Raw genomic sequence first — 12,152 nt, forward strand, 5'->3', positions numbered from 1 at the left:
TCTCCTCCCATACCTGATCCTTCCCCTTTTTCTGTCCCCCTCCTCTCAAGTCCCTCCTACCCTCTACCTAATTTGAGTACTTTGTTCAGCCATCTAAGCATGGAACATCAGGAACAGGATCCTTCTAGTTTCTGTCTAAGGAGATAACCCTGTACCTGCCACTTTTTCCTATGCTCTTTTTGACATGGACATGTGCAGACATGTTAGATAAAAGACCCAGATAGGACTACTGCAATAGTCACTATTACTGGCTAATGTATGCTTTCAATGAGACTCATGGTCTTATCGGGTATCTTTGTATTTCCCTTTGGTGATACTGGCTTTTCCCTACTGGCTGAATGGATGACAAATGATATCTGGAATCACCTTTAGAAAGGTCATGTTTTTTAAAAAAGCTCTCTCAGGCTCACACAGGGAATAAGGTACTGGCATATGAGATTATTAAAAAGACCAATGTCCTTTGAAATTAAGATCTTTCTCTAGATATTCTATTCTAGACTAATGAATGTACCTGCTATAAGAAAAAATTTTCATTTCTTTCCTTATTGGACATTTTATTTACATTTCAAATGCTATCCCCTTTCCCAGTTTCCTATCCATAAACCCCTTATCCTATCCCTCCCTTCTCTGAGGTTGTTCCCCCACCCAACCACTCAACATTTCCTACCTCCCTGCCCTGGCATTCCCCTAACACTGGGAGAGGGTACAGCCTTGGCAGGACCAAAGGACTCTCTACCCATGGGTGCCCAACAAAAACATCCTCTGCTACATATACAGCTGGTGACATGGGTTTGTCCATGTTTACTCTTTGGGTGGTGGGCTAGTCCCTGGGAGTTCTAGTTAGTTGGTATTGTTCTTATGGGGTTGCAAACCCTTTCAGCTCCTTCAATCCTTTCTCTAACTCCTCCAATAGGAACTACATTCTTAGTTCAATGGTTTGCCACTAGCATTTGCCTCTGTATTTGTCATGATCTGACAGAACCTCTAAGAAGACAGCTATATCAGGATCCTATCAGCATGCACTTCTTGACATCAGCAATATTGTCAGGGTTTCGTGGATATATGTATATGGGCTGGATCCCTGGGGCAGGGAGTACAGAGTTGTAATCTTTTAATGGCAATTCCTTCAGTTTCTGCTCCAAACTTTGTCTCTATAACTCTTCTTAGGAATGTTTTTGTTCCCTCTTTTAAGAAGGACTAAAGCATCCACACTTTGGTCATCCTTCTTCTTGAGCTTCATGTGGTCTGTGGATTGTACCTTGGGGAATTCAAGCTTCTGGGCTAATATCCAATTACCAGTAAGTATATACCATGTGTTTTGGGTTTTTTTTTTTTGTGATTGGGTTATCTCACTCAGGATGATATTTTCTTGTTAATTCTGTTTGCCTATGAATTACATGAAGTCATTGTTTTTATAACCTGAGTAGTACACCATTATGTAGATGTACCACATTTTATGTACCACTCCTGTGTTGAAGGACATTTGGGTTCTTTCCAAATACTGACTATTATTTTTTTTTAAAAAAATGCTGTTATGAACATAATCAAGCATATATCCTTGCTTTATGTTGGAGCATCTTTTGGGTATATGCCCAGAAGAGGTATAGTTAGGTCCTCAGGTAGTGCAATGTCCAATTTTCTGAGGAACCTCCAGACTGATTTCCAGAGTTGTTGTACCATTTTGCAATCCCACCAACAAAGGAGGAGTATTCCTCTTTCTCCACACCCTCACCAGCATCTTCTGTCACCTGAATTTTTGATCTTAGCTATTTTGATTGGTTGTTTTGATTTGCATTGCTCTAATAACAAAATATGTTGAGCATTTCTTTAGGTATTTCTAAGCCATTTGATATTCCTCAGCTGAGAATTCTTTGTTTGGCTCTGACCCCATTTTTAATAGAATTATTGAACTCTCTGAAGTCTAATTTCTTGAGTTCTTTGTATATTTTGGATGTTAGCCCTCTATTGGATGGAGGATTGGTAAAGATCTTTTCCTAATCTGCTAGTTGCTGTTTTGTCCTAATGACAGTGTCCTTTGCCTTATAGAAGCTTTGCAATTTTATGAAGTGCCATTTGTCACTTCTTGATCTTAGAACATAAGTCATTGGTGTTCTGTTCAGGAAAATTTCCACAGCGCCCAAGTATTCGAGACTCTTCCCCATTTTTTATTCTACTAGTTCAAATATATCTCGTTTTATGTGGAGGTCCTTGATCCACATGAACTTGAGCTTTATACAGGGTGATAAGAATGGATTGATTTGCATTCTCCTACATGCTGACCTCCAGTTGAACCAGCACCATTTGTTGAAAATGCTATCTTTTTCCCATTGGATGGTTTTAGCTCCTTTGTCAAAGATCAAGTGACCACAGGTATGTGGGTTCATTTCTGTGTCTTCAATTCTATTCCATTGATCTACCTGCCTGTTTCTGTACTGATACCATGCAGTTATTATCATGATTGCTCTGTAATACAGCTTGAAGTCAGAGATGATGATTCCTCCAGAAGTTCTTTCACTGTTGAGGTTAGTTTTTGCTATCCTGGATTTTTTGTTATTCCAGATGAATTTGCAAATTGCTCTTTCTAACTCAATGAAGAATTGAGTTGAAATTTTGAAGGGGTTTGCATTAAACCTGTAGATTGCTTTTGGTAAGATCCCATTTTTACTATTTTAATCCTGCCAGTCCATAAGCATGAGAAAACTCTCCATCTTCTGAGATCTTCAATTTCTTTCTTCATAGACTTGAAGTTCTTATCATACAGATCTTTTTTCTTGCTTGGTTAGAGTTGCCCTAAGATATTTTATAATATTTGTGACTATTGTGATGGGTGTTGTTTCCTTAATTTCTTTCTCTGCACATTTATCTCTGAATAGAGGAAGGCTATTTATTTTTTTGAGTTAATTTTCAGCCACTTTGCTGAAGTTGTTTATCAGCTGTGGGAGGTCTCTGGTAGAATTTTTCAGGTTGCTTAAGTATACTAGTATATCATCTGCAAATAGTGATATCTTGAATTCCTTCTTCCTAATTTGTGTCCCTTCTATTTCCTGTGTTGTCTAATTGCTCTTGCTAGAACTTCAAGTACTATATTGAATAGGTAAGGAAGGAGTAGGTAACCTTGTCTGGTCCCTGATTTTAATGGGATTGCTTTGAGTTTCTAGCAAATAGTTTGATTTTGGCTATTGATTTGCTGTATTTTGCTTTTATTATATTAAGGTATAAACCTTGAATTCCTGATTTCCCCAAAACTTTTAACATGAATGGGTGTTGTACTTTGTCAAGGAATTTCTTTCAGCTTCTAATGAGATGATCATGTGGATTCTTTAAGTTTGTTTATATAGTAGATAACATTAATGGATTTTCGTTTAATGAACCAACCTTGAATCCCTGGGATGAAGCCTTCTTGATCATGGTGAATTATCATTTTGATGAGTTCTTGAATATAAATTACAAGAATTTTATGGAGTATTTTTGCATCAATATTCATAAGGGAAATTGGTCTGAAGTTCTCTTTCTTTGTTGGTTCTCTGTGTGGTTTAGGTGTCAGTGTGACTGGCTTCATAGAAAGAATTGAGTAGTGTTCCTTCTGTTTCTATTTTATGAAATAGTTGAGAAGTATTGGCATTAGGTCTTCTTTGAAGGTCTGATAGAATTCTGTACTGAAACAATCTATCCATGGGCTTTTTTTTGGTTTGGAAACTTCTAATGACTGCTTCTTTTTCCTTGGCTGTTATGGGACTGTTTAGATGGTTTATGATCCTGATTTAAATCATATAGTGTGTACACTTTAGAAGGTTGACTTTTTCCACTTACTGTCATTCTCTAAAGATTTGGCTAGGTTATTTACATTAACACCTCACTCTGTCTTAAACCACTTTTTTATAATTGAATATTTTGTTAGTTTGCAAACATTCATTTGTCAGAGAATGTACACACATACACACACACACACACACACACACACACACACACACACATATATATATATATATATATATATATTTAAAGCTTTAAAAATACTAAGCGCTTGGTAGTTAAGAGTAATTTCTGTTCTTCCAGAAGACCCAGATTCAATTCTCAGCACCTACTAGGTACTTACAAACCACTGTATCTCCAGTTCCGTGATATTCAATGTTTTCTCCTGGCCTGTTGGTGACCAGGCATGCTTGTGGGACACAATCATATATGCAGGGAAAATATTTACATACATAAACTTTTAAACTTTAGTAGGGGAATATGATGAGATCTGGAATGGAAAATTGGGAAGTGTGTATTATCATATTTCACTGTATACATGTGTGAAATTATTAAAGAAGAAAATGTGAATATCTGAGGATGTCGTCTAGTAAACTCTAAAAGGTGATCTGCCAGGATGCATGTCTGCCTCAATGATGGGGGTGTCAGGACTGCCCAAATGTTGCTCAGGGAAACCAGAACACAATCCATAATGGGAGGGGGTCCTCAGTCTGTGTTTCTCCAGGTGGAAAATAGCAAAGTCTGTGATGATGTGGTTCCCAGTCTCCTGTATACTTAGGTCCTGTTGAGAGTCAGGAACTAGGGTCCTCATTCTGTCAAGGTGCCCACACACTAGACAGGAAGCAGAAGGCAGAGTCCAGAAGAGATGGAATCTGTTTTGGTTCCAAGTGAGTGCTGAGAGCATGAAGGGCTTGAAGAGAGAAGGCATTCTCCTGGTCTTTAGGTTACTGAACACTCGGGGCCTATTTACATACCTCATTAGTATGGAGAACTCCATGTTTTTATGCTCTGAGACTGGTTGCTATGGTCCTCTCAGTGGGGTGTCATGGTTACAGGTTTCTGGACATGTAGTTTGGCAGGGAACTGCCCCCATGCCTACATTACTAAATTTTGAGTTTCACAGGGTTTGGGCTCAATCTTATCAGATCTTCTTACTGGTGGCACAGTTCACTTCTGCCACAGTGGTCTTTCTAGATGTTTACTTGTTCATTCATTTCAAAGACCCCTTTTTGATAAAAATACACTAGACACATTAGTTATGAATTAAGTTCTGTATTTTTTCATTTATTTTGCCTTTCATGTATGTGTAGGTGGTATCTTAATTTCTTACCAAAGAAATTGATGTTTCTGAAAACTTTTTCTTTGGAGGAAACTGTTTAGAGAATGATGTTTTCAAATATTTGAGGACACACTTTTATTAAAACACTACTCAAACATCCAACTAATACTATCAGCAAAAGAAGAAGCTAATATATTTTTCCTGGACATTTAAATGTAAATATACTGGATTGTTGGATTCTCAAACTTCTTTTTAAGCTGTCAGAGAGTATCTATGAATCCTATTCATATATATAAATATAATATGAATGAAAATTTGTGTATTTTGAGTTAGGAACTTAACTCAGTGGTAGAACACTTGTGTAACAGACAGAAGGCCCTAGGCTTGGTCCAAGCATACGTGCAGAAAAAGTGCATATTTTTAAAAAATGTATAATTTAAATTCTTCTGTGATAAATGCAATTTCTAAACTGTAAAGTAGTTGCATACTTGGCTTTTGTGATTTTCAGGGTGGCATCTTACTTTGTCATTCCTCCAGACAAAAGAGAAATAGCCTGGGTCTCTAAATACTAATTAGCATTTGGTATTGTCACCTTTTTAAATTGTGGCTATTCTTATGGGTATGCAGTCAAATTCATTGTTTTAATTTGTACTCCCCATATAGCTAATAATGCTTATCTTCTGGGGGTCTCATCTGCATCCACATACCTTTGGTGAAATGTCTTCTTCTGCCTTTTGCTTATGTTCTCACTGAATCAGTTCAATGTTCATTGCTAAGGAGTCTGTGTGACCTTTACAAGCAAACCCTTTGTCAAACATGATCTGGAAATACTTTCTCCCACTGTATAGTTTCCCTTTTTTTCTCCTTTTAGCAGGATCTTCCACAGAAAACACTTAAAACCCTTTTGAAGAAGTTCAATTTATCTGGGTTTCATTTTCTAGGTCATACAGTTTGCTTTTGCAGTCAATTCTAAGAATTCTTTGCCTGGTATATTAATGACCCTTGATTAAATGTTGACACTTATGGAAAAGAGCACAGTCAAGAACAGCAACTAGGCTTTCAACTCAGGTGTAGAGTAAAACAGGGTCAGGACCTGCCTTCCAAGGACTATGCAATGTAAACATATCTATGTTTGGGACAGAGAGAATGGACCATTACAAATGAACATGTAGTAGCATGATTCATCCTTCTTGTTTTATGTAGTGGGATAATACAGGTATATTTTAAATACCCAAAACTTAATTACTGAGGTGATTTATCAGAAAACTCTTGCCACGTAGCTTAACACTTGAGTTGAATATCTGCAATCTATATCATGATGGGAGGAAGGAACTGACATTTTCCACCAAAGTCAAAATATTTCTGACCTCATATTTGACAAAGGACTTGTATCTAGGGTATACACCAAACTCTAAAGCCTTAAGTCATCCTCTGACCTCCACACATGGACTGTGTTACACACACACACACACACACACACACACACACACACACACACATACACGATAATGATTTAACAACAACAAAAAACCCTTACCTCCTAAATACGTATCTTTATAAATGAGATTGATGAAGCTCTCAGCCCTCATCAGAGAAGATTTATCTTACAGTGAACAGAAATTAATTCATACAGAGGCTCTCAACTGGTCAGGGGGCAAAGCCTGTGGTTGCTCAGCCCTAAATAAAAGATTTGTGTTACACTCCTTCTCCACAAGGCTAAAGAATTATCAGAGAAGATGATGGAAATATTATAAGAGAAGACTCATATAAAACAGTGTCTTCCAGGCATGAAATGCCACTGAACTCATGAACCTACAGGAACTATTGTCTGTAAGATCAAACCAGTCCAAGTTCCAATATAGACAGGAGAGGGGTTCACAAAGTGCCATCTCTAGTTATGAAGCTTTTAGCACTCGAGGGCTGCAGTATGGAGAATCTCATTTCTTTAGGGATGTGGTTTCTGATAGGTTGTTCATGCTTCAGAGAAAGACTCTACACGTTTATAGGCATCACTGAGTGGACTCAGGAGTATAAAACAGGAAATGAAGTTGGGAATTGGTGGTGTCTGGGAAGACTTGGACTGGGGCTGTAGGAATGGATTTGACTTAAACACATTGCATATGTATATGAACTTCTAAAGGAATGGATTAAATTATTTAATAAAAATAAAAGAAAAAGAAATACTCCAAAGACAAGTTTTGACACTTATAATTCTATCTTGTTGAGTTATCAAGTTATCTGCCTGAAGCTAGTGTTTTCCAATACACAAGCACTTGGAATGCTTATTTCCAACTGTTAATTATTAGTTGCTCACCATTGCATTGACCATCTTATGTATTGATAATTTCAAATTCCATGAACGACAGATTTATTTGAACACATTTAAACATTATGAATGGCTACAGAAAAGCATAAGTGCCCTATTTTGTGGCTCACATGCTTACACAAACACTACTCACATGCATATTTATTTTGTTTCACATCTTTTTCTTTCTCTTTCTCGAGGCAGAATCTCACTAAAGAGCTTTGGCTGGCTTTCAACTTACTGTGTACCCTAGGCTGGCCTCAAACTCACAAAGGTCCAGTATTAAAGGTGTACACCACCATATCCTGTTTTGCTCCACATCTTGATGTTCTTCAATAGTTTTTCAAGGTAGCAATAAAAATACATTCAATTCTTTAAATTTGCTGTATAAGATAGCATTCTATGGAATTAACCTCATCCTTATTTCTTGATTGATAAAATTTTTAATTTTAATTTTATCTGTTGAAACTGAGGTTCACAGAATATAGCCAAACATCCTAGTATTCAGTACATAGTTATGGAAGTATTTTTCAGTATTCTTTTCTGAGGATAATGATACATTTTAATCATATGAGTAGAAATTTCAAAAATAAAATATTTTACATATTTTCCCTATATCCTCCAAGTGGAATGGATCATTTCCAAGATACTAGCCCCGCTTCTTCTTCTACTAGCATTTTAACTAAATGGTAAAGTATAAGAAAAATAATTAAAAGGAACTAAAATTAATAATATAACTTAGATAAGATTAAAAAAAGGAGATTACAGACAATAATCAAATTTAGGCAAGAAACATTTTAGTGAGAAAAAACATGGAAATTTTCCAATACAAAAAATAATAATTAAAATATAATCATCATTTTCTTCATCCTAACCCATTCTATCCTTGTCCTTATGCTCAGTTTTCAAAGGCATTCAACTGCTACAAATTTTGCAATTTTAAGTGTTACTTTCAATTGTGTGAAATTTTGGAGGATCGGTTTAATAAACACTGAGAAATTGACTCAAAATATTTGAGAGTAAAAGGATTAAATTAAAACAATTTTTGAAATATGAGAATACAGATAATGAGAAGGGAGAGAAATAGAGAATAAGAACATCTTACTTACATAGGTACAGGAATAGCTGATAGCCATCAGATTACCTCATTGGTTATAAATGTCCCCCATAGCCTTGTCATACATACATTAAAAATGCTAAACTCTGACTTTGTTTACCGAGAACAGCAGAAACAAGACAGGCATAAGTAAGGCACACTTTTGAGTTTGTCAAGAGATGCTACTTAGATTCTCCTTCTGCTTATGAGCTTCCTCAGACCCTGCTTCAGGTCTTTGTTTCTCAAGCTGTAGATGAAAGGGTTTAGCATAGATGACAAAACTGTGTAGATAATTGTTGCTATATGGTCCTTGACAGTGTAAGTTGACACAGGCTGTAAATACACATAGAAGATACTTCCATAAAAGAGAATTACCACAGTGAGGTGAGAACCGCAAGTGGAAAAGGCTTTGCACTTCCCAGCAGCAGAAGGTATCTTGAGAACTGTAATAAGGATTCTGATGTAGGAAAAGGCAATGCATAGGAAGGGGGTGACCAAAACAAGAGCTCCTTCTGTCACTATCACAATCTCATTGACAAATGTAGAAGAGCAAGATAATTTTATCAGAGGACTGAGGTCACAGAGAAAGTGGTGAATAACATTGGAGTCACAAAAGGTCAGAAGATTAAGTAAAAGTGTGTGCAGAAGTGAATGGAGGTGAGGAAAGGAGCAAGAGAAGGTCACTAGTAGGACACATCGATGATGGTTCATGATAGTGACATAGTGGAAGGGGTTGCAGATGGCCACATACCGGTCAAAGGCCATTACTGCCAGAAGACAGCTATCACTGTTGCCCAAGGCATAGAGAAAATACATTTGTGTCAGACACCCTGCATAGGAGATGGTCTTTTTTTCTGACAGAAAATTCACTAGCATCTTGGGGACAATAGTTGTAGTGAAGCAAATGTCAGTTAACGACAGAAAACTCAAGAAAAAATACATTGGAGTCTGGAGATGAGGGTCAGAGTGGATGACCAGAATGATGAGCAGGTTCCCTGCTAGAGTAATCAGGTAAATGGTGAGGAAGAGGATAAAGAGTGGCTTTTGGTCCTCAGGCCTAGTGGAGAGTCCCAGAAGGATGAACTCAGAGACAATATTGGTTTTGTTATCTCTTTCCATTGATTTAGATGCAGTTATATAAAAGAAGCTTTGTTACTTAACACATTCTAGTTCAGTGGTTCAAATCATGAGAATCCAACCAAAATATAATCCATATTTCTTGGGTATGATGATGAAAATACAATAGTTCTTTTTGTAATGCTGAGGATTTGGCTCTCTCCCAAACCTGTGTTGTCGATGACTGGAAGGTCAAAGTAGATAGTCCTAAAGCCAAAAGTCAGATTCGGGTTCCAGTTGGATCTGGGGGTTTCTAATTCGAGAAATGCTGGAAATTATAAGAGAAAAGAAAGAAGTGCCAGTCTCTGTGAAGTGGTCAGGTACGGGTAGGCAACTTCTTCCAGCTCACCTCCATATATAAAATCTTTGCTTCTAGTTGTCGCTGGAAGATTCTTCTAGCTCACCTCCATGCCAAAAGTCTTTTCTTCTAACTTTCTCCAGAAGTTGACATTCTCCACTGCTGCAAACTATCCCCAAGCCAGTGTCTCCACCAGCATTCAGCTTCACCCTCTTCCCCTGACTGAGGCTGGTTAACTAGAAGAGGAATAGGGAATGAAGGCAGAACTAACAAGCTGCTCAAAGGGGTAACGTATCTCCCTTCTCTTGCCTCAAAACCCTACTTTTCCACTAACCTCTGGGTCCCAGTGTGATCCTACTTTTTCAGCTCTCATCTCAAAAGACAGAGATGCCCTGACTCCAGAAGCAAGGGCTCTTGATTGTAGAAGTCCTTTTCATGTCTTGTGGCTTCAACTTTGCTAAGTTGAGTTCTAGGATTCTTGTTAGGCTAACTTCTGTGGTGTGATTACCTCTCAGAATAAAAAGAATTTGAATCATAATTACCAAATCTGACTCCAAGGGGACAGGTAACCCCTGAGGCTTCTTTTAGATGTTAAGGTTAATCTCAGAATGTTTCAATTTGATTTCAGTATTCCAAGGGTATACATCCAAACAATTATTATTAAGGCTGTAAATGTATTTGAGTACAATTGTATGTTTAGGGATTTACTTATTTTTTATTAATCCTTTGAGAGTATCCTACAATGTATTTTGATTACCACACCCTGCTTCTCTGGTATCACATTTCTTTTTAGTTGTTTTAATAGTTGTGTGATTTATTTCTCTAATTTGCATCTCTCTGGTGATACTTGAACTAGACCATCTTTTCATATTTTTACTAACCATATATCTTCTTTGGTGAAATGCCTGACCAGGTGTTTGTCTAAGTTTTCATTTGGGTTAATTTTCCTATTGTTGAGTTTTAAGAATTCTTTATATATTTTAGATAATAGCCCTATATAATATTTTATGTAAATATTCCCTCAGTCTTTTTCCTTACTTCTTATTCTCTTGATAGCATTTACAAATTAAATAATATCTTAATTAGTTCACAGAATATTATGTTTCATCATGCTAGTCTACAAACAAAATTTGTTGATTCTCCAGTCCCTGCTTCCCCTCATATTCTACAAGCACTCAGAATCTCCCTTCCACATTCATGTCACATTGTCCTACTGATCCTCTCCTCTGCCATGTCCCCAGCACTGCTTTAATCTTCTAGGTGTTCAATAATTATATATCTTACCCTTGGCCTTCTGATCCACTTAACAGAGAAGTAATGATTAAAGGTGTGTACTTATAGTGAAGAGGTTTCGCTATTTCACAATGAGCCAGGCATGATAACACACATCTCAAGGCCCTGGAGACTGACACAGGAGGATTGTGAGTCCCAGAACAGTCTAGAATACAGAATGATAATCCATCTCAACAAACAGAAAAGAAACATATATTAAGGAGAGGTGACATCTGTTAGGTAAAAGGTTGGATATCCGTAAGCAGAGGGGAAAAACTAGATCCTTATCTCTCATTTACAAAAACTCAAAATGGATCAAAAACTCAAATGGAAGATATGAAAATTCCAGAAAAAAATGCAGTCCATATTTGCCTGGGCAGGCCTTTCCTTTACTTTCTCTTCTCTCGCATATGACATATTTATAATATAGTCTTACCCCTCCCCTGACTCCTTCCAGATGCTTCTTAACCCCCTACTCACTCAACTTCATGCTCCTTCTTTCTGTTAGGAAAAAACAACAATGAGAAGTAAAAACTAAAAGGATAAAAACAATACAGCAAGCTCATAAAATAAACTAACAAAACAAACTAGTGAACAAAAAAGCATAGAGTTTGTGTTATGTTGGCCAGCTGGGGCCTATAAACCCAGGGATACGCCAATTGAAAAAAAATATTTTTCCCGTTTAACAAGTATCAGTTACAAATAGCCTCTGAGTTAGGGCTGAAATTTTGTGTGCACTTCCTTTTTTCCATACTGGGATTTTGTCCTGTTTGAACCAGTTTTATATGTGCTGGTTTGAGCCAGTATTATATGGGCTGGTTTGTTTTGTTGTTATTGGTTTGTTTTGTTTTGTTTTGTTTTGTATAAGACTCTATAAAAGGGCTTTTGTTGGTGTGATTTGACTTATTTAGGTCTGTGCATTGTTGTATGGCTAATATCTACTTATAAGTGAGTATATACTATGTATGTTCTTCTGGGTCTGAGTTACCTCACTCACAATATTTTTTCTTTTTTATATACTAATGAAACATTT

The 12,152-nt window shown here is 36.9% G+C and overlaps 1 protein-coding gene across 1 annotated transcript; it reads right to left on the reverse strand.

Annotated features, from left to right (window-relative positions):
- Positions 1–8,619: 8,619 nt before the first annotated feature.
- Or1l8 (olfactory receptor family 1 subfamily L member 8) lies at positions 8,620–9,552 on the reverse strand. Its single transcript, NM_001000825.1, is given in 1 exon segment — positions 8,620–9,552. A coding segment is annotated over 1 exon segment (933 nt).
- Between the last annotated feature and the right edge of the window lie 2,600 nt (positions 9,553–12,152).

This window comes from Rattus norvegicus, chromosome 3, assembly GCF_021556685.1.
Source record: "Rattus norvegicus strain SHRSP/BbbUtx chromosome 3, alternate assembly SHRSP_T2T, whole genome shotgun sequence".
In the NCBI taxonomy this organism is placed as follows: domain Eukaryota; kingdom Metazoa; phylum Chordata; class Mammalia; order Rodentia; family Muridae; genus Rattus; species Rattus norvegicus.